Consider the following 26981-nt stretch of genomic DNA (forward strand, 5'->3'; position numbering starts at 1 on the left):
ACTAGCTTGTAATAATTGTTAGCTAGCCAAATATTTGTCTTGCTAGATATATTTTCCATATGGTAATCAATTAGTTTCATGCAATTACACAACTTCACTTACAGTGATAATTGTAGCATTTATGCTTACTGCTATTCCTTTAGACAAGATAATAATTGGTTTAACAAATATCCAACTGGGGAAATTGCTTTTGAATGCAATGTTTAATGTGAATTAACAGCTCCGCTATGTCAAAAAATTGATATGTTAAAATATATTAAAATATTTAAATTAAAAAATATATTTTAAAATATATTTGGAAAATATAATGGAACGTTAGCTTCTCTTTGTTTTCCAGAGTCGACACCCAGTGACAGCGCAATCTCTCCCCTGACTGATGAGACGAAACCTGAGGATGACAGCGTTTTTCTGTCCCCTAGTAGAGTGCGCACAACCGAGGACCTGTTTGCTATGATTCACAGGTGACGTGCTTCTTCTACTGTGCCTTTTTTGGTAAAAAAATAAAAATAAATAATTAAATGGAAAAAAAACAAGGAAAAATGTAATTAGGACAAAAAAAAACACATTGCAATTTACAATTTCAGTAGCATTACAGTAGATAACTTAAGAGCTACGAACAGAATGGTCTACTGATTGGGGTATGACACTGGATGCAGAATATGCAATTATATCTTATCAAGCTCCCTATTATCAGTGATGAAAAAAAATTGTGAGTTAAATGAAAAGGATTCACGCACTCCATTGATTAAAAAAACCTTGCATTACAATCAAAATGAGACAATGGGGCATGTCGTGGTACTGTTGCTCAAGACTGTAATTTGTAAAAGTGCTTCATATAAAGGAGAATGACAGTTTGCATAAGAGGCCACAGATAGTGGACCTCTGAAAAGGAGATTTATCCTTCGGGAGTAGAGAAAAATTAATCACTGTTCAAATGAGACCCTGTTTACTGTTGGTCTGTTCATTTGTGATTTAAGTAAAGATACTGTAATGAAACTACACAATTCCTATCAAAAATCTAAAAGTTAAAATTCTTAAAAATGGTTTATGCTTACATCACTTTCAAACTTTCTGAATATTTCAGATTTCCGAAAGGCTTTCATTCCATCCCAGATATTCCAGTTATTCCTACCTTGGAAATTCTGTTATATTATGTTGTGTTATATTTCCCTTAGCGGCACAAGTGTGTTTGCTAAAACAAGTGTGCTTCTTATTGGCTGTAGATCCAAAAGGAAAGTTCTTGGAAGAAAGGACTCGGGAGATCCTAATGCGAGGAACCGTGCGAGTGCCACTTCAGGCAATGCCCCCCCTTCAAACGCCACGGCAACCTCACCAAATGCCCCCTCAACCCCGACCACCCCGACAGCCGGCTCCCAACGACCGCCGGGCCCCATCTACAGGAGCGCCAAGAAGTCCAGCACCTCCAACGAGGAGTTCAAGCTGCTGCTGCTGAAGAAGGGCAGCCGAACCGACTCCAGCTACCGCATGTCGGCCACGGAGATCCTGAAGAGTCCCATCACGCCCAAGTCTCCGGGCGACCTGGGCCCCGGCGACAGCCCGCGGGAACCGGAGGAGCTGCCCTTCCCGCTGCAGCAGTCGCCTTCGGCTGGCGAGCACCCCCCCGGCCCTTTCCCCCGGGCCAACGTCGAGGGCTTCTCCCCGAAGCTGTACCAGGCCTCCGCCGCCTCCAGGCAGGGCCGCTCGCGCGTGCCGCCGGCGGCTAGCAGCAGCCGCTACAGCGCGCGGTGCCGGCTCTACACCGCGCCCATGCAGGCCATCTCCGAGGGGGAGACGGAGAACTCGGACGGCAGCCCGCACGATGACCGGTCCTCGCAGGCCTCCTCCTCCTAGGGGGACGTGCGGTGGGCGCGCAGCGCGCCTCTTCGGCTTCCGTTTATCCTCTGGAGAAAAGAAAGAAGATGAAGAAAGAAAAAAAAAAAGACTTATTTTTTCTAAAAAAAAAAAAAAAAAAAAGTGCAAAATAGGAAAAACCCAATGGGTCAGAAAGATGTGGTCAATGGACCTATTTTTTCTATATGCATTTGACTAGACCTGGGAAAGAAAAAAAAAAAACAGACAAGAAAAAAGAAGTAAAGAAGCACATATTGTGATGAATTTGTAAACTTCTTCTGTAACTTTAAATGAAAAGACAACACACTAAATGGAGAGGGGAGGTGGGTGAGAGAGGACGCACCTATCTCACTATATTAGTCGTTGGAACTACCATTTCCCATTTACTGTTCATCAGTGTCTTCTGTACACGGTCCTTTTAGGGAAACTTTGTCATTGTCTAATGTCTTCATCACGAAAAGAGCCAGTTTAAAACACTTTTAGTCAGACGAAGTGGGAAATCATACCTAGATCAAATGTTTGCAATATGTAAATTAAGCTGTGTGAACTACGTAATTTAGATTGTTACTGGGGTCCACATTATATCAAGGGAACCTTGATATGTAGCCTTGCAAAGGGTCAAATAGATATACACATATAAATTGTGCATTGTTCATTTGTACATATATATTAGGGATGGGCATTTCTAGCTGTTGTGCTTGAGCACTTAAAGATTGAGAATTCATCCATAATAATAATAATAATAATAATATACTGTCAGAAGAAATAGTGTTATTTTTTGGCAGCAGCTTTACATTGCATATAATCCTCACAACTTCCATTCCTGCTGATTCCCAAATATTTGCATCATTTTTCTTTTCCATTGATGCAAGGGAGACCATATTAGAGCAGTTCTGCTGATTAGACTGAACTGCTGTTTTGCTATGGTTTAACACCTTTAAGACCTTTTATTAAAAAATAAATAAAGCTAATAAATCTGGTGATGTTTATTTAAATAGCTACATCAACCACTATTTTCTTTGTGCCCACCCCTAATGTATATATTACGTAATGTATAAAATGTACTGCACTGCAGTAGTCTAAAAGCTAGTGTAAAACTGCAGGGGTTTAGAGAGTGCACAAGAAGGGAAACATATTTGTGGAACCTTAAACACAGACCTGTCTAGCAGGTGCACAACGGACAATCTTAACAGTGGCCTTTATGTCAAAGGGGTCTTAGCATACAGGGGATTTGATATTCTATACAGCTATTTTTTGAATATCATCACAAATGACTGATAACTGATGTTCCTCCATTACAAGGGGCCTTTAACACATTGACTGGCTGGAAGTTTTAAATTGTGTTTTCTGTTTTGAAACATACAAATCCTTTGCACTTGATCTTAATTGTTCAAGAGTATCCCTTGATGAAATCTTGATAAGATAAATGCCATTAACTGTGTGTACATATAATGAATATAAAGCTATAAAGACATTTATGACAAGATCTATCATACATTTAAAATGACACACAAGCTTTCAAGGTCGTCAAACTAGATGCATTGGCCTAAGACACGCAAAGAAGAAGCCTAGCATTTACTGTTTACGGGCTGCGACCTTTACATTAGTAGCATTTGTAACCACAAACATGTGAGCCGCGCTACCTTTAGGCTATAGAAAAAGCAAACCTTCAGTTCTGGTGGAAAGGTTCGGTTTTGCTTCATGTTAGCGTGATTGCCAGCAGCCTATGCTTGGGAGAGCATATACTATTTTCATAAGAACTACATTAGAATTGGCTGAAGCCAACCCTACTGATTAAGGTTACTTGAGTAAGTATATCATCAGTTCTTGGGGGCTGGGTGTAGAACCATTAAAAATGATCAGATGTATTCCGTGAATACCTGCAATCATATATATGCTGTTGGCTAACTAGTGGTGTCACACTTTCAGGTGAATCCAATCCTGAACACAGACGAAACAAAAAATAGTAAAAACTCAGAGAACTGTCACTGTGCAAGCTATGTGGGGGCAAAAAGCTGTGAACCACTAGATTTTACATTCATTGTCGTACACGTAGCTGAACAAACGTCTGCAGTCAGCAGAGATGCAGCATCTTCATTTTCCGTTTTATGTTTACAAGCCTTTTCAATTGAAAGCATGCAATAAAAAAACTATGGAGTATTGAAAAGAAAATGACAGATGTAAAGAGATACCATAAGAAAGGATATCACGTTTCTTTTCCAGTCACTTGAATCTATATTATTGGTATGTTCAATAGCTGTAAAAAAAAAAAAGAGAAAAAAAAGGAAAAAATAAAACTAATCTAGAGTGGGGATTATCTGTTTAGTGAAATAACGTGACAATCTTTTGTGGGATGATTTAAAAAACAATTTTGGAATGTGAGGGATGTGGAATGTGGCTAGTCCTACACAATGGATGGAGAGAAGTTTGAGCAATGGCAATAGTGAAGTCTGGTGGTTTTACAGAGGGAGAGTGGTCTGAAAGAGGGAGACGGAAGAGGAGAGGAATAGAGATGATATTTTGTAGTTAGTGTTTACTTTGGTGTGAAATATGAAATGTGGAGAGGGGGAAAGAGGAAAGTGCAACAGAGGAAATTAGGATATGTATGTGGAGAGGCACTGAACTCCGAGCAGCAGCCTTTTGAAATACTGTTGGCAACGGTGACGCTCTAAATTATTCCCATTTAGAATCCTGTAGCTGAGTCAATCGACCAATATTCCATCATGAGTTTTTCTGGGGACAAGGGTGTGGTGTTCTGCAGGAATGGAACTTTAGGCTGAAGGTTTGAGTTGCCATGTTTGTCTTGGCTGTAGTTTGTAATTTCCTTTTTTATATAGTGTAGCTGTCATTTTAGTGTCTAATCGCAGTAAAGTAGAATTAGATAGAGATTCAAATTCATAACCTGTTGGAGGGGGGCGAGGTCAGGGATAAAATGTGTATTTTTGTGATGTCTTCTGCTGTTTACCACAGCATCTGGATTTCCCCATTTAATTTGTTTAATTCTTTGCAATTTGACCCATATGTAATGTTATGGCTGGTTTCTCTTCTTTGGTTTAGTTTTAATTTAGCAGAGCATAAGTTTTATTTAAATTTAAATACATAACCAGGAGTTGAACATTTTGAGAATTTATGTAGTCTCCTACTAGTATTTGGCTAATACCTATAGGTCTAGTAAATCTATTAAAAATCTTTATATGAAATATTACACTTTAATGAAAATGATAATAATTGAAGATATTTTAAGGACAAAATATTTTATCCAGAGACTTATTTTCTTTATAAAGATTATCTAGAAAAAAAAAGACATTAAAGCTTTATTTAAATAGACACTGGTTGAGCAGACTACATATCAGAGAGCATATCAACCTTGTGGATGAAATGAATAGACTGATATGAACTGTTCGATGATGACGTGAACTTGCTGTCTTGGCATCCCAGCTACAGTATATGAAATACAGCTTTATTATCCATAGAAGTGCTCTGAATCTTGAAAGCCTGTGGCCGCATTTCACGATAATAATTTCCCCCTCATATCAGACGCTTGTTGTCTTTTCTGTCTCTTCTATTCAGAGCACAGCTAGTGTTCTGTGGAATCCTTGAATAAATATCACACATGGAGGTGCTTTTCAGAAACTCACTTTTCTCACTAGTGACATGAAATCAATCACAGTATCGATGTAGCCATATTTCTTCCACAGACGTTATCAAATAACTCAAACGTAGTGTGCTAACTGTTAACTTTGTTCAGGCCTAAATTATAAACACTAAGGAAAGGGACACGACAGCTTCAATTTTGCTACACATTTCCTGAGGCATGTCAGTCCTTTTTTGCAGTTTGATGTTAACTTGGGATAATGGATTTTAAGCATACATGACAGTTTCCATTACTTAACATTTTAATTTCAGTGACCACCAAGCCAAAAATGTTGTGTGAGGAATAGAAATGTATTATTCATATTAAACCATAAACTGCACTGAGGCTAGACTGAGTCCCAATATAAGTTCATTATCTTAACACTGCTTTGTATTCTAAAGATCTACTTGCCTGTGGTTAGCATCAAGAATGCAAGATTTTCATTTTAGGACTGTTTTAACTGCCACCTTTTAACAGGGTACATAATGGGAAATGATTCTGTGAACTATCACTACAATGTTTAAAAAAATATATATAATACACATTTGCACTGATATAGTGAAGTTTGTGAAGTTTCTGCATTTTTTCTTGCTGTACCTGTTATTTATATTTATGTGGGATTATTTTGAAGACTGTTTGAGTTTCCATTTACCAAGTCTACATCGTTCTTAATAAAGCGGGTTTAAGCAGGATGGTAGCGGAGGTTTGGAGGACAGAAATTTGCCAAAAAATTCAGATGTGTAAAGGTGTAAGCAACATTAATTGGATTTGGTTACATGTGTAAAAAAAATATAAACAACAACAAACAAGTAAACAGACACACAAACAAAAAAGGTTACAGTGTAACTGTTTCGGTACAAGATGCATTTCATTCAGGCTGAAAGCTACAAGTTAATGGACTTGCATCGGTTTTGTATTTTTGTACAAATTTGTAAATAGGTTCTTTTTAAATTGTTGCAAAGATGTTTCTTTTGTAAAAAAATGTTTTCAAAGTTTACATTAATTCCTAGCCTTTGTATATTTTTGAGCTGTGCAACACTTTGTCTTGTATTTATTTTTTAGTAAACATTGTGAAAATTCCATGGTAAATTTTCTTGGAACCATCTGCCAGCACATCTGGCTGCTTAGTAATTGTGCTTAGAAAAGGCCAATAAACGTGACTGCATTGAAAAATATCGATGCCTCTCTGTGTGATCCTGTCATAAAAAAATATGTGTTGTTGATGCCCATTACAGTCTCCCTAAAAGTGTAAGAAAGCAGTAAGCAAACATTGTGACCTGAAAAAAATATTTTGAATCCAGACGTGTGCCATTTTTACATTTATTTAAACACTTACTGTAGGTTTTTTAGGGATGACCTGGGGAAGTGGGTGCCCATCTGTTGATAGCCAGTTATCTGGGAATTTATCCAGATCACTGGGGTTAACACCACTACTGCAGTCTTTAATGGCTCATCTAAATAAAGGAAAACATATTTTACAGCACAGTGTTTTATTACTGTGCTGGGGAACTGAATTTCTGTTTGGTTCAGAGGGGAGAGTGCCCCCTGCTGGTTGACCAACACCATTTCCAACTAACTGAAGCGCACTCCTCCGCATTGACTGCGCCATCGCCGCTCAGTTGGACTGGGGTGTGGAGAGAAATGAGTGGCTAGAGGAAGGTGCTACACAGGAGAACGTGTGCTCATTGCCGCTCTGCTGATTTGGCGGTGGCAAGTTAGCAATTTATATGTTGTTATTTGATTATACTATAGCAGTTATGACATTATTATGTAAGGAATAAACCACGACGGGCTGTCCCGTTATTGGAAAGTAATGTAAGGACGGGGTGGTGATGGTTAACCAGCCCTGAAGACAGCCCGGAGGGGTTTATTCCACTTTGGGTTATCAACAATGACTGTATATGTTTACTTTTATAATTGATTTTATTGACTTAATCTGCTGAAAGTGAAATTCTTCCGCGGCCTTTTGGGCATATTATTTTACCGTTGTCAAGCAAAACTGTGGTTGGTAGTTCTATCTGGACCGTTGTTATTCAAAAGGTTGGTAGTTCTATTTGCACCGTTGTTAAGAAAAAACCTCAGATCGTTAATTCTATGAAAACAATGATTCTATCAAGAAAAAATAGTTTCTTCCCGTTTTATACCGTACAATAGCACCAATTTTTATTACATTATTTAAGAAAACTGCATGAAACCATAACTCAATCAAATTAATCTCCCTAGCTCTGTCTTGCTTTTTAAAACGTTGCGGTCAGGCAGTGTAGACAGTGTTTTTCCAAGACCCTCTGAAACCGGGTTTGAATGCCAGCTAGCTTTATGATAGGTTCGCCGTCACTTGTCACCTAGCCAATATTAAAATTCAGCTGGGTTTGGGTCAAATGATCTCACGGCATGCTTTTTATCTCGGGTAGCTAGCTAGCTACTGAATTATATTCAAAACAATGGTTACTATAACGCAATCGTTAACAAAGATAGCCTACAGAAGAAAATGTGTCCCGTACGTAGCCATGAGTTCAATACGGAACGCCTATTCTACTGTCCAAATAAGGGACGTTTTGTGGGAAATAAATTTAGATGTACTAAAAAACACAAGCCCATTGTATGAGGAAAGATATGTAGTTAGAGAGCACAGGCCCAGTGTATATGGGAAAGGAGTGCATCAATGAGCACCAGCTGTCTCCCCCCTAACGTATCATCCGGCTAGCAAAGGAAGAAAGATACAGGTGGACCAAGGTCGACCTAGGCAACCAAAATGTGGGAAATAAATACAAATGTACTCAGAAAACACAAGCCCATTGTAAGGGGAACCGGCAGCAGGGGAACGCTTCATACTAAATAGATACAATAAGAACAAACACGTAATACACACATAATTTCTGCCCTGCTGACTAAGCTGTATAAAGGCGCCTTTGTGAAACTAACAGAAGCTTCTGCCTTTTTTGGAAAATGTGTTATCAGAATATGTGACTTATGATAGAAGGGGGAGGGTGAGACAGGCGGGAGACGAGCACTAGGGAGGGGCTGATAAACAATGGTGTCTGAGAATTGGGTGTCAGATAAAAATAATGATGTCAATAACATTACGTAATTAACAAAATTAAATGGGAAGTACTGGATTTAAGCTACACAACAGGAGGAGTTAGAAAATGGATATAAGAGGCAGTTGGCCCGAGGGGAGTGAGAGTGGGTGTGTGCGCGCACATGGTGTGTGTTTTGGGAATGCTTGGAGAATGATCTGATGTATTGTCTTTACTTATGAGTGATTGATAATTGTACTGAACTGCGCAGATCAGCCCGGGTTATTTTATGTAATCTTTCATTTACTAACAATAAACCCAGTTGCATCAGACTCTGAGAAGTGTGCATCTTTTGAAGAAGCATTCAACAGTGTGGAGGAGAGCGACCTCGGCGTTTCTGGCCCAGGCCGGGGCCCGCTTTCTCCCTCCCACAGTTTCACTATTGGTTAGCAACCCTAAATGAAGCCAGTAGCCTAACTAGAACCGTGATTCAGCGTTGCCATCAATTGCGAAATCGGACATTGAACAGGGCGAGGGGTATAACAACAATTCTAAATCGAAAGAATGTTGCTGTTTAAACTGCTAGAATGAGGTATTTTGTAGCGCATTGATTGAACTGTTAAAAGGCCGAGGTGTCTCTTTACGGAGAATTAATCCCCACCCTTGGACCAATCAGAATTGAGTATTCGGCCAAGCCGTTGTATAATTGATTATACTGTAGCATTTATGACATTATGAATGAAGAATAAACTATCAAAATATGTTTACTGATAGATCGCCCAAACAGGATTGACCTCCCTATCTATAGCATATACAGACAGCAAATCGAGAACGCCTCTACAGATCGTATTCATGCGCAGATGCAGAACGTACGTGCAGAACGGGAGGGGCCTGTCACGAGGTCACTGTGATAGTAATACGGGGTTGATTCTGAAAGCCGGGAAATAACAAAGAACAGTCGGAACACCAGACATGTCAAGAAACGGTAAGAACGCCTATAAGTATTTTTATTTTACACGTTTTATTTTTCACATTATTATGTTAATTTGTGTTTTGGGTTACCAGTACGCTTAGGTCGCTCCGTCTGTTATTGTATGGGGGGGAAGGAAGCGTTTTGTGACTTCCTTTTAGCAATTCAGATGTGTGGCACGTTACAGCGTTCCAGGCACGCAGTTTTGTCAAGCTTAGCTAGCTAGACAGCTTACAAGGTTACAAAATCATCTGGGAAACTTGCTCACTGTTTCAGTTCTTAGATGTATGTAACGTTAAACGTTGATAGAACGCGCGCGGCATTAAAGTTTATTTTTGGCACACTCCGTTGTAGCAACAACACGAAATTTTAGAACGCAAGAAACCTTGTTTAATGTGATAATAAATATTGCCAGTGCTGTTTACAGGCATTCTGCCGTGCAACCAACTGGCACTAAGTAATCCTTAGCACTAACGCACATAATGCTGCCCCGTTCCGTCATGATACAATTCGCTGCACACCATGATAGCATACTGAGCGTTCCTCCATTACCAAATAGGCTATTAACAGTACGCTCACTGCAAACGTTCACTATTTGCTTTGTCTGCTGTAAGCATGAAACTTGCATTTGTGCATAAGTAAAATGTTCCCTGATGTGTAATTTTCAAATTTAATGATTATTTTACTGCATAGATGAGTGGACCCTCCCGTTTCCAACAGTTCTGTCTTTCCCCAATGTCATTGATGCAAGCGCTTGGGCGGTCCTTTGTTTGCCTGAATGCCGTTGAGCGTTGTTTGAGTTACCACATTCACCTATGTGCGCTATATTTCACCTGAACACGGTAAGAGTATTGTAAAACGCGTCATTTTAATGTAGCGATCAATGAAAATATTCTCTGTAGTAAACGACAACACATCAAACATTACATAATCAAATAGGCTACATCAAGGCATTTGATTGGGCTTGTCCGCCTGTTGAGCTCTGCATACACATCCGGTGGCTGAACTACCGTGCATCTAGACGTCAGATGTAAGATTCATATACCCAGTACAAATTGTGTCTTGTACTGCAGATGATATAGCCTAGGCGTATACGATTTATGATCATAGATAAAATAGGTTGAACGTGAACTAGGCCTACTTTTAGGCAATAATCTATGATGCATTTGGATTCTAAACTCAGTAATACCGTTCAGGTCTGTTTCATGTAGAATAAACCAATAGACCTGCAGCTCTTTCCTGCAAGTTATTCTTTGCTTCAGTTTTAGGAGAGGAATTCAAGCTCTGCCAATTAATTTCAAAGGGCTCTTCACTTCAATGCAAAAGTGAATGGAAGCTTGATGGAAAATTATATCTGTTGGCAGGAGTACCAAGTAATACTGACATATTACATCTGCACACACAGTCCTGATCGGTCTTCTCACAGAGTCTGTGGAAAAACAAAACCTAACAACAATTTAATATTCCAAGATGTAATATGTAAAATATTCCTAAACCACTTTGTGTGAGACTGCAGACAATGGCATGTTGTTCCCCAAGGTGTGCGCTAACAGGTGCATTGCTAACCCTAACTACCCTGTGCTTAATTTCAGGCATCACTCCAAAGTTCTTAATTTAGTCACAATTCAGTGCTATACTGCCACCTACCTTTCTGGAGGAGTTAATCAAAAAAAAATATTTACAATGTATGGCTCATGAGGATGAAATCTTACATTTAATCTGACCAATTAGCTCACCTTAATCTGCTATAGGCCTATTGCTTATTAACAACTGTGCCAGTTATCCATTTTTCTATCCCCTTTTAACTGTGCTCCACAATCTAGTGTTCCCTTCTTAATGTCACATTAGATAACTTAAATACAATGCTTAATATCTATGTAACTTACAAAGGAAGAGAGAGAGTGGGCTGTTGTACATTTATATTGCTTTAGTTTGGGTTCCGAGGTCATTAAAGGGTTGTAAACTGAATATGAGGCATTGTCACGTTAACTGATATTTACTCAATATGCTTTGCTTGCTGGCCTGAAGGACCTCAGTTCATTTAACCCCATATTTAAATAATCACCAGATTTAGGGACCTGCTATACAGTTTTGTAATGTAGTTGATCACAATGCTACCACAGGATACAACTGAGAAAACAGTTTTCTGCAGTAGTTGCTATGAATTATTCACATAAATGCTTGATTGTTATTTTTTGATCTAGGGAAATAAACTCAAACATTTTAAGAGCAATGCACATTTTAAAGATTATTTCTAGAGATTTAAACATCTCTTTCTATCTTACTTGCCATTGCTGAGTTACACATAGTTGCAGTAGTTTTTATATACAGTGTACAACCCAGTGCGATTGGTCATGTTGAAGAACTGTAAAAACAAAAAAGACCCTGGATAGCTTCTTTAAGCTGTTTCCTTTGGAATGCTCCCATCTGGCACATTATTATTATTATTATTAATATTATTATTGGTATGAAGTCAATGATATCGTATAAATGTGGTGTTTCAGACCAAACTCCTGTGACGATCAAAGTGGAGGAGGACTATGACCAGGTCCTAGTGGAAGAGCTGCCCAGCCGCCTTGCCTCCGGAGATGTGTGTGATGTCATTAGCGGCCTGGACCAGCCCTCCCTCACAGACTGTCCCAAACCCCATAGCATGCATTATGGTAAGTGTTCAGAGACACAAGTATACTCCCTGCCCAAAGACAGCCAACTTCCAAATTACTTTATTTATAATATTTGTATAAAGTACTTATCTTATCGTTGTTCTGAAGACTTATAATAATTGAAAGATATCTTGAACTATGCAAATCCACAGTACATGGAATTGTAACAACAAATCGGTGTGTGTAATACACATTCATACCCTATGTTACATACAATATTATTATTATCTTACCCACCTGTGCTTTTGTATTGTATCATAGACTGGAGCTTGAGCCGTATCGGTTGCAAATTTTTTGTTTTTGAGTGATGGCTAGTAATGTTACTGGTGAGCAGTCTAGTGTTTACAGAGGACGTGTTTTTACCGGACTCTGTACAAACCAGAAATCAACAGACATGACCACTCTCTCATTTCAACCAAAAAGAAGGTGAACAAATTAATATATTAACTCACCAATTCAAGTTGTAAGTTTCAAAATGAAACATATTATCTTATGTGGTTATTTGGGTTACCTGTAAAGTGGGGTATGGTTCATTTGTCCTACATGCATTGGGTGACAGTTCAAAGTTGAATCCCTGGAAGCAGAGAAGACATTTTTGAATGCGTTGGTTTGTCTGTTTGACAGAGCACGGTCTGTGTGACCCTGCGGAGCCACCGTTTGCCCCAGAAGCCCAGTACAGCGAGCATGAAATGGAGGAGAGGGGCTACAGTCCCCAGCGGTGGAGAGGCTCTGGGTCACTAACCGGCAGCGTGGTAGCTTCAGCTGTACCAGTTCTTTCTGTGCTTCCTGTTACCCCCCTGCGCTTTTGAACATTTATTTTTATAGCATAGCTCCTAGAATTACTGTAGTCCAAATTGCTTTAAATGTATCAAGTAAAATAACGATTGAGGGAAAAAATGAAGTCCCAATAATACAATGAGAAACAAAGAGCAGTTAGCACATGCAACAGTGACAGCCAGCCGATCAAAAGTGCTCTGAGACCTCTCAATAATTTGTCTTATTTTTGCTTTAATAAATCATTTGTTGAGCTGTCCGGTCATTGATAGTAATTTTAGTCTCTTAACTAGGAAAGCCTCCTCTAGGTTCCATTATGTTATAATTGGTGCTATGGTGGATTGTGTCGACTTGGCATGCCTCTGGATAAGTTTGTGTTGTGATAGCCATGCTTCACACCATGCTGTGCAAGCACAGAAATGGGTGCTTTTGCTTCACACCTGTATTGGGGTGGGGGCGGGGCTTTGCTGTCACTCCAGTGCTCAGACGTGGAGGAGGAGCCTCAGATGGAGGAAGTGTCTAGCGCTGAGATGGACTGCCAACCCTTGTACGAGGTGAGTGACAACCTCAGGGTCCAACCCTGCCCTGTCCCGCATGAACGTCAGTCAGTAACCACTCCAGTGCGGTGGAGTTGTTCTACAGGAGATCCGCTTAAGTAGATTGATCTCATGGGGATAATATCAGGACAGCTGTAATGATTCTCTGTTATCTCAGTCAAAACATAAACAATCCATACTGAAAGAAGAGCCTGGACTTTATTCTATATAAACCTGACACCACTGTGATTGAGTGTGTAATGAGGCTAAATGTTCAGTGTAATTCGAACAGTTTGGATGGGTGGTAATGGAGGAGAGTTGCATCAAGGTGAACAGCTCTTTCATGTTGCAGTCGAGTGCAGTCTCTGAAGATCTATTCAGCATTGATCACCAGAGGACACTGGGAGAGATACTCACCTACTGCCAGGTATGCCCACCCCCGGGTTTGTTTGGAGTGTTCCCTGCCTTATCGTGTGATAGTGACCCCTCTGGTCAAAGGAGTGGCTGCGATATACTTGTTGTCTAGTATACCTCTAGTGCAGTATTTTGGCTTGGTGTGAATAGTAGTGGCAGCTGACTGCACTTTTCAAAGAGTGTGGGTGTTGTAGAGATAGAACTGGCCTAAAAATACAAATTTGAAATGCTTAAAAAGAAAAATGAGGGAATAAAAAAGCATGGGGTCTAGTTGTTTTAAATCTCTTCAGTATTTTAAGGGTGATGCTGATTTAACACTGTGTAACTGCTGTTGTTCAGGTCATGTACGAAGCCATTCAGAAACTCGATCAGAAGTTTGATCAGCTTCAAGCCAAGGTGACCAGCATGTAGGCCGTCCACCTGAACCATGCTCTCTTACAACACGTAAGAGAGCCAAGCAGAAATGCCTGGTTTTGAAACCTGTCTTTGTGTTGTGTTGACACTCAGGTGTGTGCTCAATTATGGATACAAAATTTACCAAAGCACAATTGAAACAAAACACCCGCTACTGTTTAAAAAACAAAATAAGAACATGCTGTAAAACACATATCACATTTAAGTGGAACAGTGAAGGGGAAATTTTATTTCTAATATCATAAATGAAATGCGGTGGTAAGAATGTCTGTCTGTGTTTGTTCTCCCCCGAACATGCGTGTATCTGTGTTCCTGGTGTTCCAGAAGGTTCTGTCAATGGGCGGCAGTGGGGTGCACAACACGTCAGACTCTGGACTACTACCCATGCCCCAGCTGGTCCGCGTGTGCTCCCCGCCTGCCCCCCCTCTGCAGGGGGACGGGAAGAAGCCGCCCCCCCTCTCTCCCGCCCCGGGCGTTCCCAGCCCCCCCAGGCTGCCTCCCCAGGGACAGGCTCAGCCCAGCCAGTTGGCCCAGACCGTAGTGAGGACCCACCTTATTGTGCAGCCCCTCCCCCACGGCAAGGCCGACGCCCCACAGACGGCCCCGCCGGCGGCGAGCGCCTCAGCCAGGACGGCCCGCAAGAGCCTCATCTCTGCCAAAGCAAGCTCACACAAGACAGGTACCCCCCCACACAACATCCACACTAATACTGGGTCTGGCCAGCGGCTCGTTCCCACAACACACTGCCGTCCGTCCCTCAGGGAAAGATGTGATTGGCTGTAGTGGCGCCCAGGGAGGGTTGTGTTTCTCTCAGCAGGACTGACCCTGTCCGAGATGCGATTGGGAATTTCTAAAAGAGAAAAATGTATAAAAATACGTTAAAAATGAAGAGTTTGTTGTATATCAGATCAGTTTGCATTCTGCTAACATCGGCAGTGCCTTTGGAGTGGCTGGGGGACCCCGTGCGGAGGGTGCAGATCCCGGGCAGCGCCCTGCAGAAGGCGGGGGCCCTGGCGAACCCGCGGAGCGCCGTGCGCTCCCTGCTGCGCAGCGTCTTCCCCCTGGAGACCCTCACCTCCTCCAACATCATGGGCGACTCGGCCCGCGGCCTCAAGAAGCTCGACCCCAACAAGATCGCCGCCATGAGAGGTACCGCGGGCCACGGGGCGGACCGCGCAGGAGCACCGCGCGTCTACGCGCCGTTAGACTGCAGCCAGGAGCCCAGCCGGTCTACTGCTCATTATTACACCAGTAAACCCCGGAGACTGGCATCTGTGCTGTTTCTCACTCACGCGGGCTGCCTGCACCTCCTTATAGCTCTGAGCTTCTGATAATGAAACTGTCACTATATAGGTTTTCACAATTTTAAACTGGATGATTGATCTGATGGAAGGACAGGAGAGCTGAAAATATATTTATTAAAATACACTGCTAGCCTATGAGTTGCATATTTATCTTTTAATTTTATAACACTATAATGCCATCTGCTGTAATAGTCATTGCTTAAACATAATTACTTAATGAAGTAATTAATGCTTTTGGAAGTTGTAGCAAAGTTCTCCATAGCCCAACTTACTATTAAGTTTTATAATAATGTTTTATAATTATTGAATATAATATTATTAAAACTATTGTGAAAATTATCATTGTATCAGCTTGAACTGCGGTGTGTTTTCCAGAGTGGGTTGCCAAAGCGTTTCCCAGCTTTGACCTGAGAGAAAACGGCAAGGACTGGAAACGGTGCGTGTCCATCATGAATTCCACGGCCAGGTACCTGCGCTTCGAAGCCAAGAAGCACAAGGTAAGGACCTCACAGGTCTCACAGTTCTGAGATTCAAAGGTGCGAGATGCCATATAATGTTTGCCGTTGGTTGCTAAAGAGTCCCTTGTCGAGCTGCCCACGACCATGCTTAAAAAGCAGCCAATGAACTACCCATGTGGCTGATTGGATCAAAGTACGTGAGATATCATTGGCTGGGAGTACGAGACTTTCAAGTCTTCGGTACTGGTGTGCTTTTCTTGCATGTCACAGTGCCTGGAGAAAGTATTGTACAGATATTGGTTTTTTGATCTTCCAAGTCCAACATCAGAACATCATCATTGTTGTGCACTGGTTCTAGCATAAAAAATGTTGCTTGAATCTTCCAGTTCAGTCTATTGTAAAAAGACACTGTAAGAACATTCCAATACTAGTGATTCATTTTTGAAAAATATGTCTGCTAGAACCATATAATTCTAAGCCCTTGTCTTGTGCACAAAAAAATCATTTTATTTAGTTGTGAATTTCACATCAACTTCCTGTTGTGTTCTCGGGGGAAAAAGCATAAAGGGTTGAGTGAAAGCAGCCAAGAGCCAGCGCCGGACGAACAGAGCAGCCCTGATCCGCCAGTGATGACCACCACCGCCGAGATCGACGTGGAGCTGTCCGACAGCGAGGGAGACGGCCCTTCCACCTCCCGCAAGAAGACACCAGCCTCTGTCAGCCAGCAGAAGGCGCCAGAGAGCAGTTCCAAACCTGGCCAAGGGAGTGAGGACAGCGGCAAAGAAGACGTATATGGTTCGTGTTTTACCTTAAAAAGTAGACACAAAAACGTCGCCTGTGCAAGCAGAGTCGTTTTCCTTGTTCTTTATAAAGGCTTTAATTAATGTTGTTGAGGCCTTGACTACCACCAGTCTGCCCTACCTGGTGAACTGCACCTTTAGTTACATTACGGGAGTTTATCCAGACCGGTTTACACAGCTTTTTGCATTTTATGTAGTATCCATTTATACAGTTGGATATATACTGAAGTAATTCAGGTTAAGTACTTTACACAAGGGTACAACAGTGTCCTAGCTGTAAATCAAAAACCTTGATTATCAGCACTGTTCCCTAACCATTGAACTACCCTGTCTTTCCTATGTAACTATAATTTTTAAATGAGTTTTAAACGTATGTCTGCAGTTAAGAACATTTAGTTGCATTAGCGTACTTCACTTGAGTGTCTCGGTGAAATAATCTGTGTAAATGGACTGCTAAAAAAACTAAAATAATGCAAGTCCTTCTAGATAGATGTGTCTAAATTGCTTAAAGAGAAACTTTATTGGCTTGCTGAAGTACTGTATATAACAGCACAAGGAGTATGGGCTGCTGCGTGGACAGTCACATGACCCAGGGGCACACGCTGCTGACTGATTGGCTCTGGCTCACTGGCTGCAGAGTACCTGGGGCCGCCCAGCAGGCAGGTGAAGGTGCCGAGGTTCGCCATGTTCACTGCCCGCCTGCGCGCCCGCCCCGAACTGGTCGCCCGCTTCCTCATCAAGTACCTCTTCCCCGAGCACGTGCTGGTCAAGAGCAACGTCTACGGGAACCGCGAGCACGGCATCCAGGCCTTGGACCAGAACAAGATCAGCGCCCTCCGAGGTGAGGCTGCGCGTGTAACATGGATGACACGTAAGGCAAGTACCATCAGTACCTTTCGCATTGATGCGCGTGTTTAACATGGTGTCCCCCTCCCCAGAGCACCTGAAGGAGCGGTTTCCCTGGCTGCTGCTGGAGGAGAGCGGCCAGGATTGGAAGGCTTGCGTGGGCGCCATCAACAGCACCATACGCAAGTTCAGACACGAGCTGAAGAAGGGCAAGGGCCGCAAGAAACGCCGCTGAGGAGTCAGCCAACAGGTCAGCCGAGTGTGCGCCAGAGCGCGTGCGTGTGCCGGGCCTCGGCCAAGCGCTTCGCTCGTGTCATTTCACTGGCCTGTGAAGGGTAAAAGTACTCAAACTGAACGTGTGACCCAGGTCCGGTGCGCGCGCCTGCGTCCGCACGTTCACGCGCCTGAACCTGCGGTGAATCTCCCTGCGTGGACCACGTCCACATTAGCACTGTGGAACGGGCAGGTCCAGTTCAGGACCGTCTACTCGACCAAACCCCCGGCACATTGTAGCTTGCGGCTTTGCGACTGAGACTTGGCCGTAAGAGCAGAACGGCTACAGTGCCGTTAAAGCACTGAAACCTTCCCAGCTGGAGAGCGAGCCGGAAGAACCAGAAGTCCTGGAGGGGCACAGGATCTGCTGGTTTCTGAGCTGACAGTTTGAACTTTGGAAACAAGGTGTGTGGACTCTAGTCATTCAGTGACTTAAACGCTTATGTCAGTGGTGGACAACTCCAGTCCCTTCTGCATTGTTAGCATTTTCTTTCTTACACCTTTCCCTTCGTCCATCTTCTTTATCAGGGGGAGTTACATGATTTTTTTTGGTTGCTGCTTAGAAAACTGTTATGTGAGCAATTTAAGTATTCTGTTGATGCAACATTTCTAATAGTAAGGGCTACTGTTCAGTAACTCCATAATCTCTCCAATGGTCTACACACAGTGTAGAAATCACTACTGTACAGCACTTGTGGACAAATTAATCTATAGTTAGAATTAAGCTTTGAAATATTTATTTGCCTGGATTCACAGAGTATTAATATATTTTGAATTTATATTTGTGTTTCGTCCACAAGAAGAGGAATTTAAAAAATGAATAAAAAAAGAAAACAAGCTTTGTTAAAGGTACTGAGCAATTTTATATGAACATTTTTCAAAGAACCAGAAAATCACAATTGTGAACTACCGTTCAGAAAAATAAAAAAATTTATTTGGCTCAGACTATACTATATAGCGTGTCCCCTTAAAAACGTCCCTTTCAATAAGAGAATAACCACTAGTAATCACAGTGTAACAACTGCCGAAACAGAAAAGAACAAAACACTATTCGCAGACATCATCTTTTCTCCACTAAACACAATTCGTATTAGTCTCATCAAATTAATAGCAGCGAGACAACAACTGTACTGGAACGCTAGTAAATACGTAAAAATGCATATGCATTTCCGGTCTGTGAAGACAAAAACAAGGGGAATTCTGCCGATGCGATTGTCCTGGCTGTCTTGTCAACGTGTTGCGGACAGGTCTTCTGTCCCCGTGCATTTCCCCATCAGGCTAAGCTCACCTCTCACACTTCAGGCCTTGTCCTGTTTAACAAGGGAAAAATGTTAGTGTTTTATTACATTCATAAAACCGCTATGTTTGAGTATATTTTTTATTTAGTTGGGATGAGGCTAAAAAAATTAAACGTATTAGCACTACATTTACCACAGGCATGTGCTGTTTCTCTGGCAGATCACATGCTGTGACTTTGAGGGGGGGCAGTGTGATGATGTGGCTAAGGAGCTGTGTCACCCAAAGGCTGATACAAATGTGTAAATACATAAGCTGCTTAGACTTGACATAAATGTCACTCATACACAGACACATACACAGTTAAATGCAGAAGTATTGGGACAGTTGTTTTTCCTCTGTATTTACCACAATACCACGATTCAATGAGTTGAGTCCCCCTGTTTGGGTTTCGATTCTCACCTGTCACTCCGCGTTATGAAGCCCTCTAATCACACTGGTGATGACCCCCAGGCAGGCGGCCCAGTCCACCCCCCTCACATCCAGGTCATGCTTGGGGAACATTTCCGCCAGCCATTCTGAAACGGAGAGAAAGAAACGCACATGAGCACCGACCTGGGATGTGCTGTGTGTGCTAATGAATGGCATGTGCCTGGTCATGTTGGCCAATGCCAGTGACAGTCACAAACGCAAGCTCTTACTAGAATAACAAGACACGTCAACTTATGTTTCTTAAAAAAAGGGCTTTATTATTATTATTATTATTATTATTATTATTACTATTATTAAAGAGTCTGAAGAACTGATTCTGTATAACATTGCCGGTTAGTTTGGCTTGTGAGAAGAAATAATAAAAATCGAGATTCAGGTGACATTTTATGTACATAAAATGTGTCACCTTTCTGATGTGTGGATATTGCAACATCATACTGGCCATAATATTAGCATCAGGCCAATATACTGGACCCATCGTGGGACGGAGTGATGATAAAGCCTGAAGCCTCACCTCTTATGGCCTCTATTTTATTGGGGTCCAGCTGCTGTACGCCCGCGGCCTGGTTCCCCGTGACCCCGCTGTGGGCGAGCACGCTGTCGGGGAAAACGGCCCTCAGGATCACGCCCACCGCGCCCAGCGGGTCCGACTCCTTGAAGGCCTTCAGGTACTCGGAGGCGGAGATTTGCACCTTCCGTAAGGAGCTGCCAATCAGCACTGCCAGGAAGTGCAGAATGCCAAAAGCTCACTGGTCAACATTGCTGGCCGAATTAATGAAAGTCATAGCTCCGCCCCTTCACAACTATGACACACAATGCAAAGAAGTGACTACGAAAATGAAAGTCTCTGTTAAAATGATTAACGAAGTGACAGGTATCCACCCATCCATTACCTAAGCCGCTTACTCCTAGAGGTGCTAGGGCCTATCCGAGCGTGCTTTGAGCGAAGGCAGGAATACACCCTGGCCAGGTCGCCAATCCATTGCAGGGCACACCGTTAGTGACAGGTATGATACGGATACTTTGGTTTACCATGAATAAACGCTATTAATCTTCTCATGTACTGCCTCACATTACCTGAAGTTTATTTTCTTGTTTTAGACCACAAACTGCCCTATGCCTGTCTTTGTAAAGCAAGCAGGTCTTCAGAAACTCTAAATGCCTAAAAATATATTTTGTCACATGGGAAAACTGTCTGGGACAACTGAAAAAACATGCACGAAAACTGAAATGTCAAAAAACTCCAGAAGGTGACTATCCATTTCACTTCTGAAGTGTGTTGACAGTATAACAAGTGAAATCATTTTTGCTGTCAATTTATTTTCTGTCACCTTTTCCATACAGAGCCATTTTTGTGACATTTCGGTCATGCAAGACAGCAGAGTGAAGAAAATAGTTTTTTAAATGCTTTAAAATACACCCTCAGCTCAAGTTCCCAACATACCTATTGGGAGGTTTGTACCATTTTGCAGTTATCTTTTTTTTTTTTTTTTTAGCTTTTACCCTGAAACTGCAAAATGTCAGGAGAACTCTATAGGGTGCACATGCACCTAGAACAGGCAAATGCACCTCAAACTTGGTGATGGTACTTACCTAGCTGTTCATCCTCTGTGGAGGCTGTGCTACTTGGTCCCATCGGGGGCACCTTTTCTGGCAGGACATCCATAGCGCTGGCCCCTGAAAGTGGGGCTCCCAACACCAGTGCTTGATTCGCTGGTACCACTGGGCGTGGGCCCCCACTGCCTCTCTGTCGGCCCCTTCGCCTTCTTCCGCCTCGTCTTGCCCGTTGGGACGTAGGCCGGTCGAGCTGGAAGTCTGCGAGGGAGGCGGGCTTCCCAGAGTGGCTGGACCGAGGGAGGCGTGGCTTGCCGCGGCGGGCAAGAGGGGAGGAAAAAGGGGTCATTTTGTTGTCTTCCAGAGGGCCAAGGGAAGGGCTTTTCTGCAGATTCAGGCAGCTCAGTCCGAACCTGGAGCTGCCTGAGGGTGGGGCCCAGTGCGCCCCTCTGTGCCACGACACCTGTAAGAAGGGAAACTGTGAATGGGATGACCCCTCACACCATACCAAGGGCACAATGTTCTCATAGTCTGCTGGGAACAAGACCACTGAAAGGGGAGAAAATCGCAGACACATCCAAATTATGACCAATATAGCAGCAAAACCAGAAAAGGAAATTTACACTGACATTAATGTTAGCGGCAATTAGCTATAGTGGCCAGTGGTTTCAGTGTTAGGCTTTGAAATATAGCCTTACCAATCAATTAATTTACCACTGAGTCTGGATTTCAAGATCAATTGGTCCTTCATAGGGACTGTGTGGCTAATAGACTGTAGGGGACAAGGCATGCTGGGAGGACAACTGGGTGACGAGATAGAGAGAGCCAGTTCACGAATTTGAGCCATTTTGTGAATGTTATGGTTGACTCCATGGTGATCAAAGTGTAATGCATTCTCTCTCTCTTACTGGACTGAAGCTCCACCCACAAATAACCAATAAGACATTATTGGGGATGCCGGAAACCAGAAGTGCCGATTTCTACAGGTGAAGCATCATTTAAAACAACAAAATAACAACCACCTGATCAGTAATCGGAAAGTTCTGATGCGATTCCTGAATGTGGGAAGAGTTTGATTGAAGGCTGTCAATCTTCTCCTCCAATCTCTGGATGGCTGTACACATGAACTGGCAAAATAAGAATGAAAATATCAACCAGATTACTGACACATCCACAAAAGTATCTGACTGAATAGAGGTGTCAGAGGCCATTATGTATTCACTCACCTGGATAAGTACATTTATGTGTGTGAAATAGAAAGCTAAAACTGCTAGACTTTCCCAAAACAGATAATTTTGTGCTCATCAGACAACATTGCTTGACATTTCTGAGCGATGAACAAATACACCTCAATCTGATCGACTCAAAATCACAAAACTTACCTTGCAAAAGTTCAGGACCTCAAACAGTGCACCTTCCAGCTTCTCACAGCATTGCGCCTTCCCCTGGAAAAATTTTAATCACACTTATTAATGGACATAATCAATTTATATTTCTGTTTTTGAAAGTAAAGGCAGAACAAACAGGGCAGAGCTTCCATAGAACTTTAAATGGTCTACACTGGATGGTCAGTGCTCACTCACACCACACTCCATGGAGGGGAAGAGAGGTGGCTCAGTGGCCTGCTGTGGACTGATCGTGCTCGCAGGCTTGAATCTGGAGTATGGGGCCGAGACGCCAGGGGCCGATCTCAGGTTTGTTTTGCGTTCCTTGTGTTGCCTTGATGGATGGACGCCTGTCTTCTTCAACGTGACTGCCCACTTCCGCACCGCGCTCAAGGTCTTGTGCCCGTTTGCCGTGGCTTCTACAGCGTTAACCCGAGCCATCAGGTCTTTCCAAAGGGACCGGCATTCATTAGCCCCTTTCCTGTTCGGTCTAAACAACTCTTCGGTGTGAGATTCCACGAAAGTCTGCATCAACGCCTCCTGGCTTTTGGAGAACTGGGTCGTGCTCCTTATTCTTCTCTTCGTGTTCGTCTTAGTCTTCGTCTTTGTCTTCGTCTGCAACATAAGCATGTAATGAAGCACAATCAGAGGAACTCCACATCACTATATCAAAGAGATATCTGATCAACGAGATATCCGTAGCCATCTTCATTCAGTTATCAGGACGACCAAGGCATCTAAACAGCAGTTAAACGGGCCACGTTGTCACCCCATTTTTAATACAAGTCATTTCAGTGATTAATATTCAGTCATTCATTGTGAAAAGCAATGCATGTAGGAGAGAAGTGCCAGAACAGGCATAATGCAATCTAACTGTTTATCAGCTCTGTACAATCTGATAGTCACTTAAGCCGCATTTTTGGCTGAGACACAGAAGACGCACCCTTCCTTTGGTGCTGGGCAGGGAACTGCTCTTGTTTTTTTGCTTGGAAGCTCTCTTCTTAGGTCCACCTGCATCTTTGAAATCTGTCATAAGAAAGAACACAGAATAATGGTACAAGTAATATGGCAAGATACATAAAAGTAATATGTATTACGAGTAATAGTCTATTGCATCAGCACACTGTTTTTGTTATTTTGACACACCTTATCATTCATTTTTCTGTCCTGAAACCCAAACGGATTTCACGAACGGGTTAAATGAGCACATGCTAATTTTGTTTTTATGGAATGAGGTCCATCTTTCATGCCGAGGCATAGACTGGGTTAGTAAATAAAGTGATACATCATAAACATCAAAAGCAAGGTTATTGCTAAAGGGTAAGAGGGACCATACAATGTTAACTAAAAAGCACTGTAAAGAAACTTCAAATACAAATGAATCGCCAGGGGCCTAAAAACATTTAGGCAACAGTCCATCTTAGAATGCAGTGGGGGGAATAAAATGATACAGAAAGTTTGTGGACAGTGTAGCGTGTACTTGGATCATTTTGTTAAAAATAATAAACATAAGCATACATTTCCATTTCACCTTAAGTGGCTGGCAGAAGCATGATACATACCAACTTGGTACAACCCAGCTGTTTATCTAATAAACACACTGGTGGTAATTTGCCAGCTAACCTAGCAAAATGGGAAACTATTTACTCTGCAACTATTACTAGGACAGCTAGTACTGAACAACTTCCATTCAGAAAACCACAAAATAAATTAGTTCTAACTGTCAATTAATAGTAAGCTCTTTATAGCATTGCTCTTGCAATACCTATACTGGGGCCACATTATTGAGGGAGGGTTACAGCTTGTAGGATTTCCCCCCTGTTGTGCATACTTGAGACTCCACTGGTCAATTAAGTCCCTTTATGTTGCCTAATGCACACGCTCTCTTGCATGCAAGCTGCACTGCTATGGTGATTAACCTCAATGAATAATGACCACAATTTTAATATATCCATCTACTACTATGGAGTCGTTTGTCTGTCTTTCCTGACTGTTAGGGTAACTTAAAGCTAGCAAGGTTCCACCACAAAATGAAGAGCTAAGCAACTTTTCTCGATTTCCAGATGGTTCGTCGAACTATACACACACTAGTTTGATTAATAATCGTTATTTGCAAACATACTGTAGCCTCTATTTCTGTAATTGTTCAAACCATAGCTTACCTTGCGAAGAGCATTTGCGACCATCATTTTTTTTCAACTTTACTCCCAGACACTCGTGTTTTAGTAAGGGATATTTTTTAGATGTAGATGTTTCGGTCTCCGACTTCGGGTCTTGTCCAGCTTCCTCGTCGTAGTCTTCAGCGAATTCCACGGGGCGCGTCCATTCCGTTACCGATTCTGCGTCCGAAGAATTAGTTTCGTCTTCAAGTTTTACAACTACAAAAGGTAAATCCATAGCTTCTCCATGTCCGGCGTACTCTGGTGACGCTGACTCCGCTGCATTGTTCACCAAAGTTTCGTGCAGGGCATTAACTCTCCCTGGACTGAACTCCTGCTTCATAATTACTTAGTTTCCAAATTAACCACTTAATTTACTGTTGTGGATCGAACTTGCTTTGCGTTTAGTAAGGAAAATGGTTGTGGCCGGCCTTCCAAAGTAAGCCAGATTTTAGAAGAGCAACAACCGCAAGGGAGTTCGCCCTTAAACGAAGTGAAGAAGGAATTCCTGTGTTCAAGCGAGGCAACCTCTGGCCAATGGCTTCTAGCCCGTAGCCCCCATTTCTGACGTAACGTCACAGAAGCAGATTATAAGGATCGACTCGAGCACCAAACGGGACTGGGCTAGTCGTCAGAACAAGAAAACAAGCTCACTATTAAAAGCTGAAATCATTACATGAATGTTTCTACAGTGAAACTTAATTTCAGTCGAAGATGTGGCCAAATAGCAGCACTGCTGAACGCGGGTGATTGTTTATTTGCGGGATCACACTTGCAGAACCATAGATATGCATATTAACAAGACTGGAAAGCACGTCCTAAACGCCTGTGAAGCTCCCTGAAGTAAGGTTGTGCTAATTTCGATGGCGATTTGTGTAGAAGAAACCTACGCTGCTCTTTAGCAGTTGTCTCACACTTTCTCAAAGTTCGTCTTTCGACGTACAAGTTTTCTCACGAAGAATGTATCTTTAACTACGGTAATAAGTGACGTAAACTTAAACTTTGGTTTTATAGCGAGTTAGCTAGTTATATAATTAGCATATCTATTTGTTTGAATGTTAAGGAAAGTACTGCCATTGTTTGAACTATTTTAACAGACATTATAGACAGTGATAGGCCTCCTACACGTAGGCTACAGCCTTTTCCCCTCACAGTTCTACCCATCGCGTGTGAAATTTGGTGCTAAAATGCTCATCACTGCAACACATTTTCTTCACTGTTAATATTAATTAATTATTAAGATAATTTCAGGAGATTACTGTAACCACCCACCAATAAACTTCACTAAAACATGAGTCCGCGCATGATCAAATTGAGGTTGTACTCCTACCTAACATCGAAGCCACTTCCCATTTGCTTAATAATACTATTGGGACGTTAAACAGCTTCCATTCTTTAAACCACTTTCAAAAACCATAGCTCCATTTTCTTCAGAAATACTGTATGGCAGTCTGAACATCAAGAGTTGCAGTACTATACATTTTCAAAAAAAAAAAAAAGTCTACATATAAATGCTGTATACGTACACTGTTTAAACTGAAGGGACTGTAAAAGAATATCAGATAAATGACTTTCATCGTGGCAAATCTCAAACAAGAAAGCAAAGCAGAAACACCAGCCTGGGGCCACCTTTATTATGCTTTTACATCCTGTGAGCTTAGCAAGTCATGTTAAGAATTCGGGACTAAGTAGAGTTCTAATGAGAGGAGTGTTTTAAAAGGGAGTGAAATGGAGGAGCAGGTTGAGAGGGATATCTTCTGAAATTAATTTTTAATACAGAAGTGACACATCTACTTTAAATATTTTTTTAAAATCCTTTAACTGTAGCATTAACTTGCTCACTTAATCTAAAAAGTTTTGGCCAATTAAAGCTGCAGTATATATAAGCAAGGCAAGTGTGTTACGTTACACAGCATTTTATTTAGAAGACACTTTTACCCTAGACGAGGCACTGTAAGTGCATGCTGATGGTTGTTGGAACAACTACATTGTGTACAACAGACTTCTTCAAGTTCTACTTTCTGGGTCCCAGATTCCTTTTTAAAAATGGTGCATATGAGCCAAATACATTTATACATACTGCAATGATATAGAAATAAGATGTTGTGTTCACACGTGTAGAAATATGCATAAGTATTTCTTATTATTCTGTGTCTATTATTCTGTGAGAGATGTACTGACTGCAAGTGCTGACCTGAGCA

The 26981-nt window shown here is 42.0% G+C and overlaps 3 protein-coding genes across 9 annotated transcripts in view; 2 read left to right on the top strand and 1 right to left on the bottom strand.

The window, feature by feature from the left end:
- Positions 1 to 6660, top strand: part of LOC118214353 (Nance-Horan syndrome protein-like) — a 102921-nt gene extending 96261 nt beyond the window's left edge. For all 4 annotated transcript variants that reach the window (XM_035394257.1, XM_035394259.1, XM_035394260.1 and 1 more), the window contains 2 exons: positions 338 to 461; positions 1224 to 6660. In XM_035394257.1, coding sequence (XP_035250148.1) covers positions 338 to 461; positions 1224 to 1851 — 752 coding nt within the window. In that variant the 3' untranslated portion in view covers positions 1852 to 6660. The remainder of the gene's footprint in view (positions 1 to 337; positions 462 to 1223) is intronic.
- A 2696-nt stretch (positions 6661 to 9356) lies between these two features.
- zgc:113423 (uncharacterized protein LOC569178 homolog) lies at positions 9357 to 18902 on the top strand. Of its 3 annotated transcripts, none has more exons than XM_035394474.1 (12): positions 9357 to 9487; positions 11977 to 12135; positions 12760 to 12899; positions 13389 to 13463; positions 13798 to 13872; positions 14199 to 14255; positions 14598 to 14952; positions 15210 to 15422; positions 15953 to 16074; positions 16596 to 16830; positions 17473 to 17676; positions 17774 to 18902. In XM_035394474.1, exons 1-12 carry the CDS (start codon positions 9475 to 9477, stop codon positions 17914 to 17916), a joined length of 1791 nt encoding a protein of 596 aa, XP_035250365.1. In that variant the 5' UTR covers positions 9357 to 9474; the 3' UTR covers positions 17917 to 18902. The 3 variants fall into 3 exon arrangements, with proteins under 3 accessions (XP_035250365.1, XP_035250366.1, XP_035250367.1); XM_035394475.1 differs by having other exon boundaries at positions 14601 to 14952; XM_035394476.1 differs by having other exon boundaries at positions 12760 to 12887.
- A 101-nt stretch (positions 18903 to 19003) lies between these two features.
- Positions 19004 to 25584, bottom strand: si:zfos-905g2.1. 2 transcript variants are annotated; one of them, XM_035394478.1, is made up of 9 exons: positions 24784 to 25584; positions 23565 to 23647; positions 22820 to 23230; positions 22619 to 22681; positions 22259 to 22363; positions 21276 to 21699; positions 20197 to 20400; positions 19653 to 19768; positions 19004 to 19264 (listed from the first exon to the last, which is right to left on the bottom strand). In XM_035394478.1, exons 1-8 carry the CDS (start codon positions 25121 to 25123, stop codon positions 19656 to 19658), a joined length of 1743 nt encoding a protein of 580 aa, XP_035250369.1. In that variant the 5' UTR covers positions 25124 to 25584; the 3' UTR covers positions 19004 to 19264; positions 19653 to 19655. The 2 variants fall into 2 exon arrangements, with proteins under 2 accessions (XP_035250369.1, XP_035250368.1); XM_035394477.1 differs by having other exon boundaries at positions 22820 to 23236; positions 24784 to 25583.
- Between the last annotated feature and the right edge of the window lie 1397 nt (positions 25585 to 26981).

This window comes from Anguilla anguilla, chromosome 15, assembly GCF_013347855.1.
Source record: "Anguilla anguilla isolate fAngAng1 chromosome 15, fAngAng1.pri, whole genome shotgun sequence".
In the NCBI taxonomy this organism is placed as follows: Eukaryota; Metazoa; Chordata; class Actinopteri; order Anguilliformes; family Anguillidae; genus Anguilla; species Anguilla anguilla.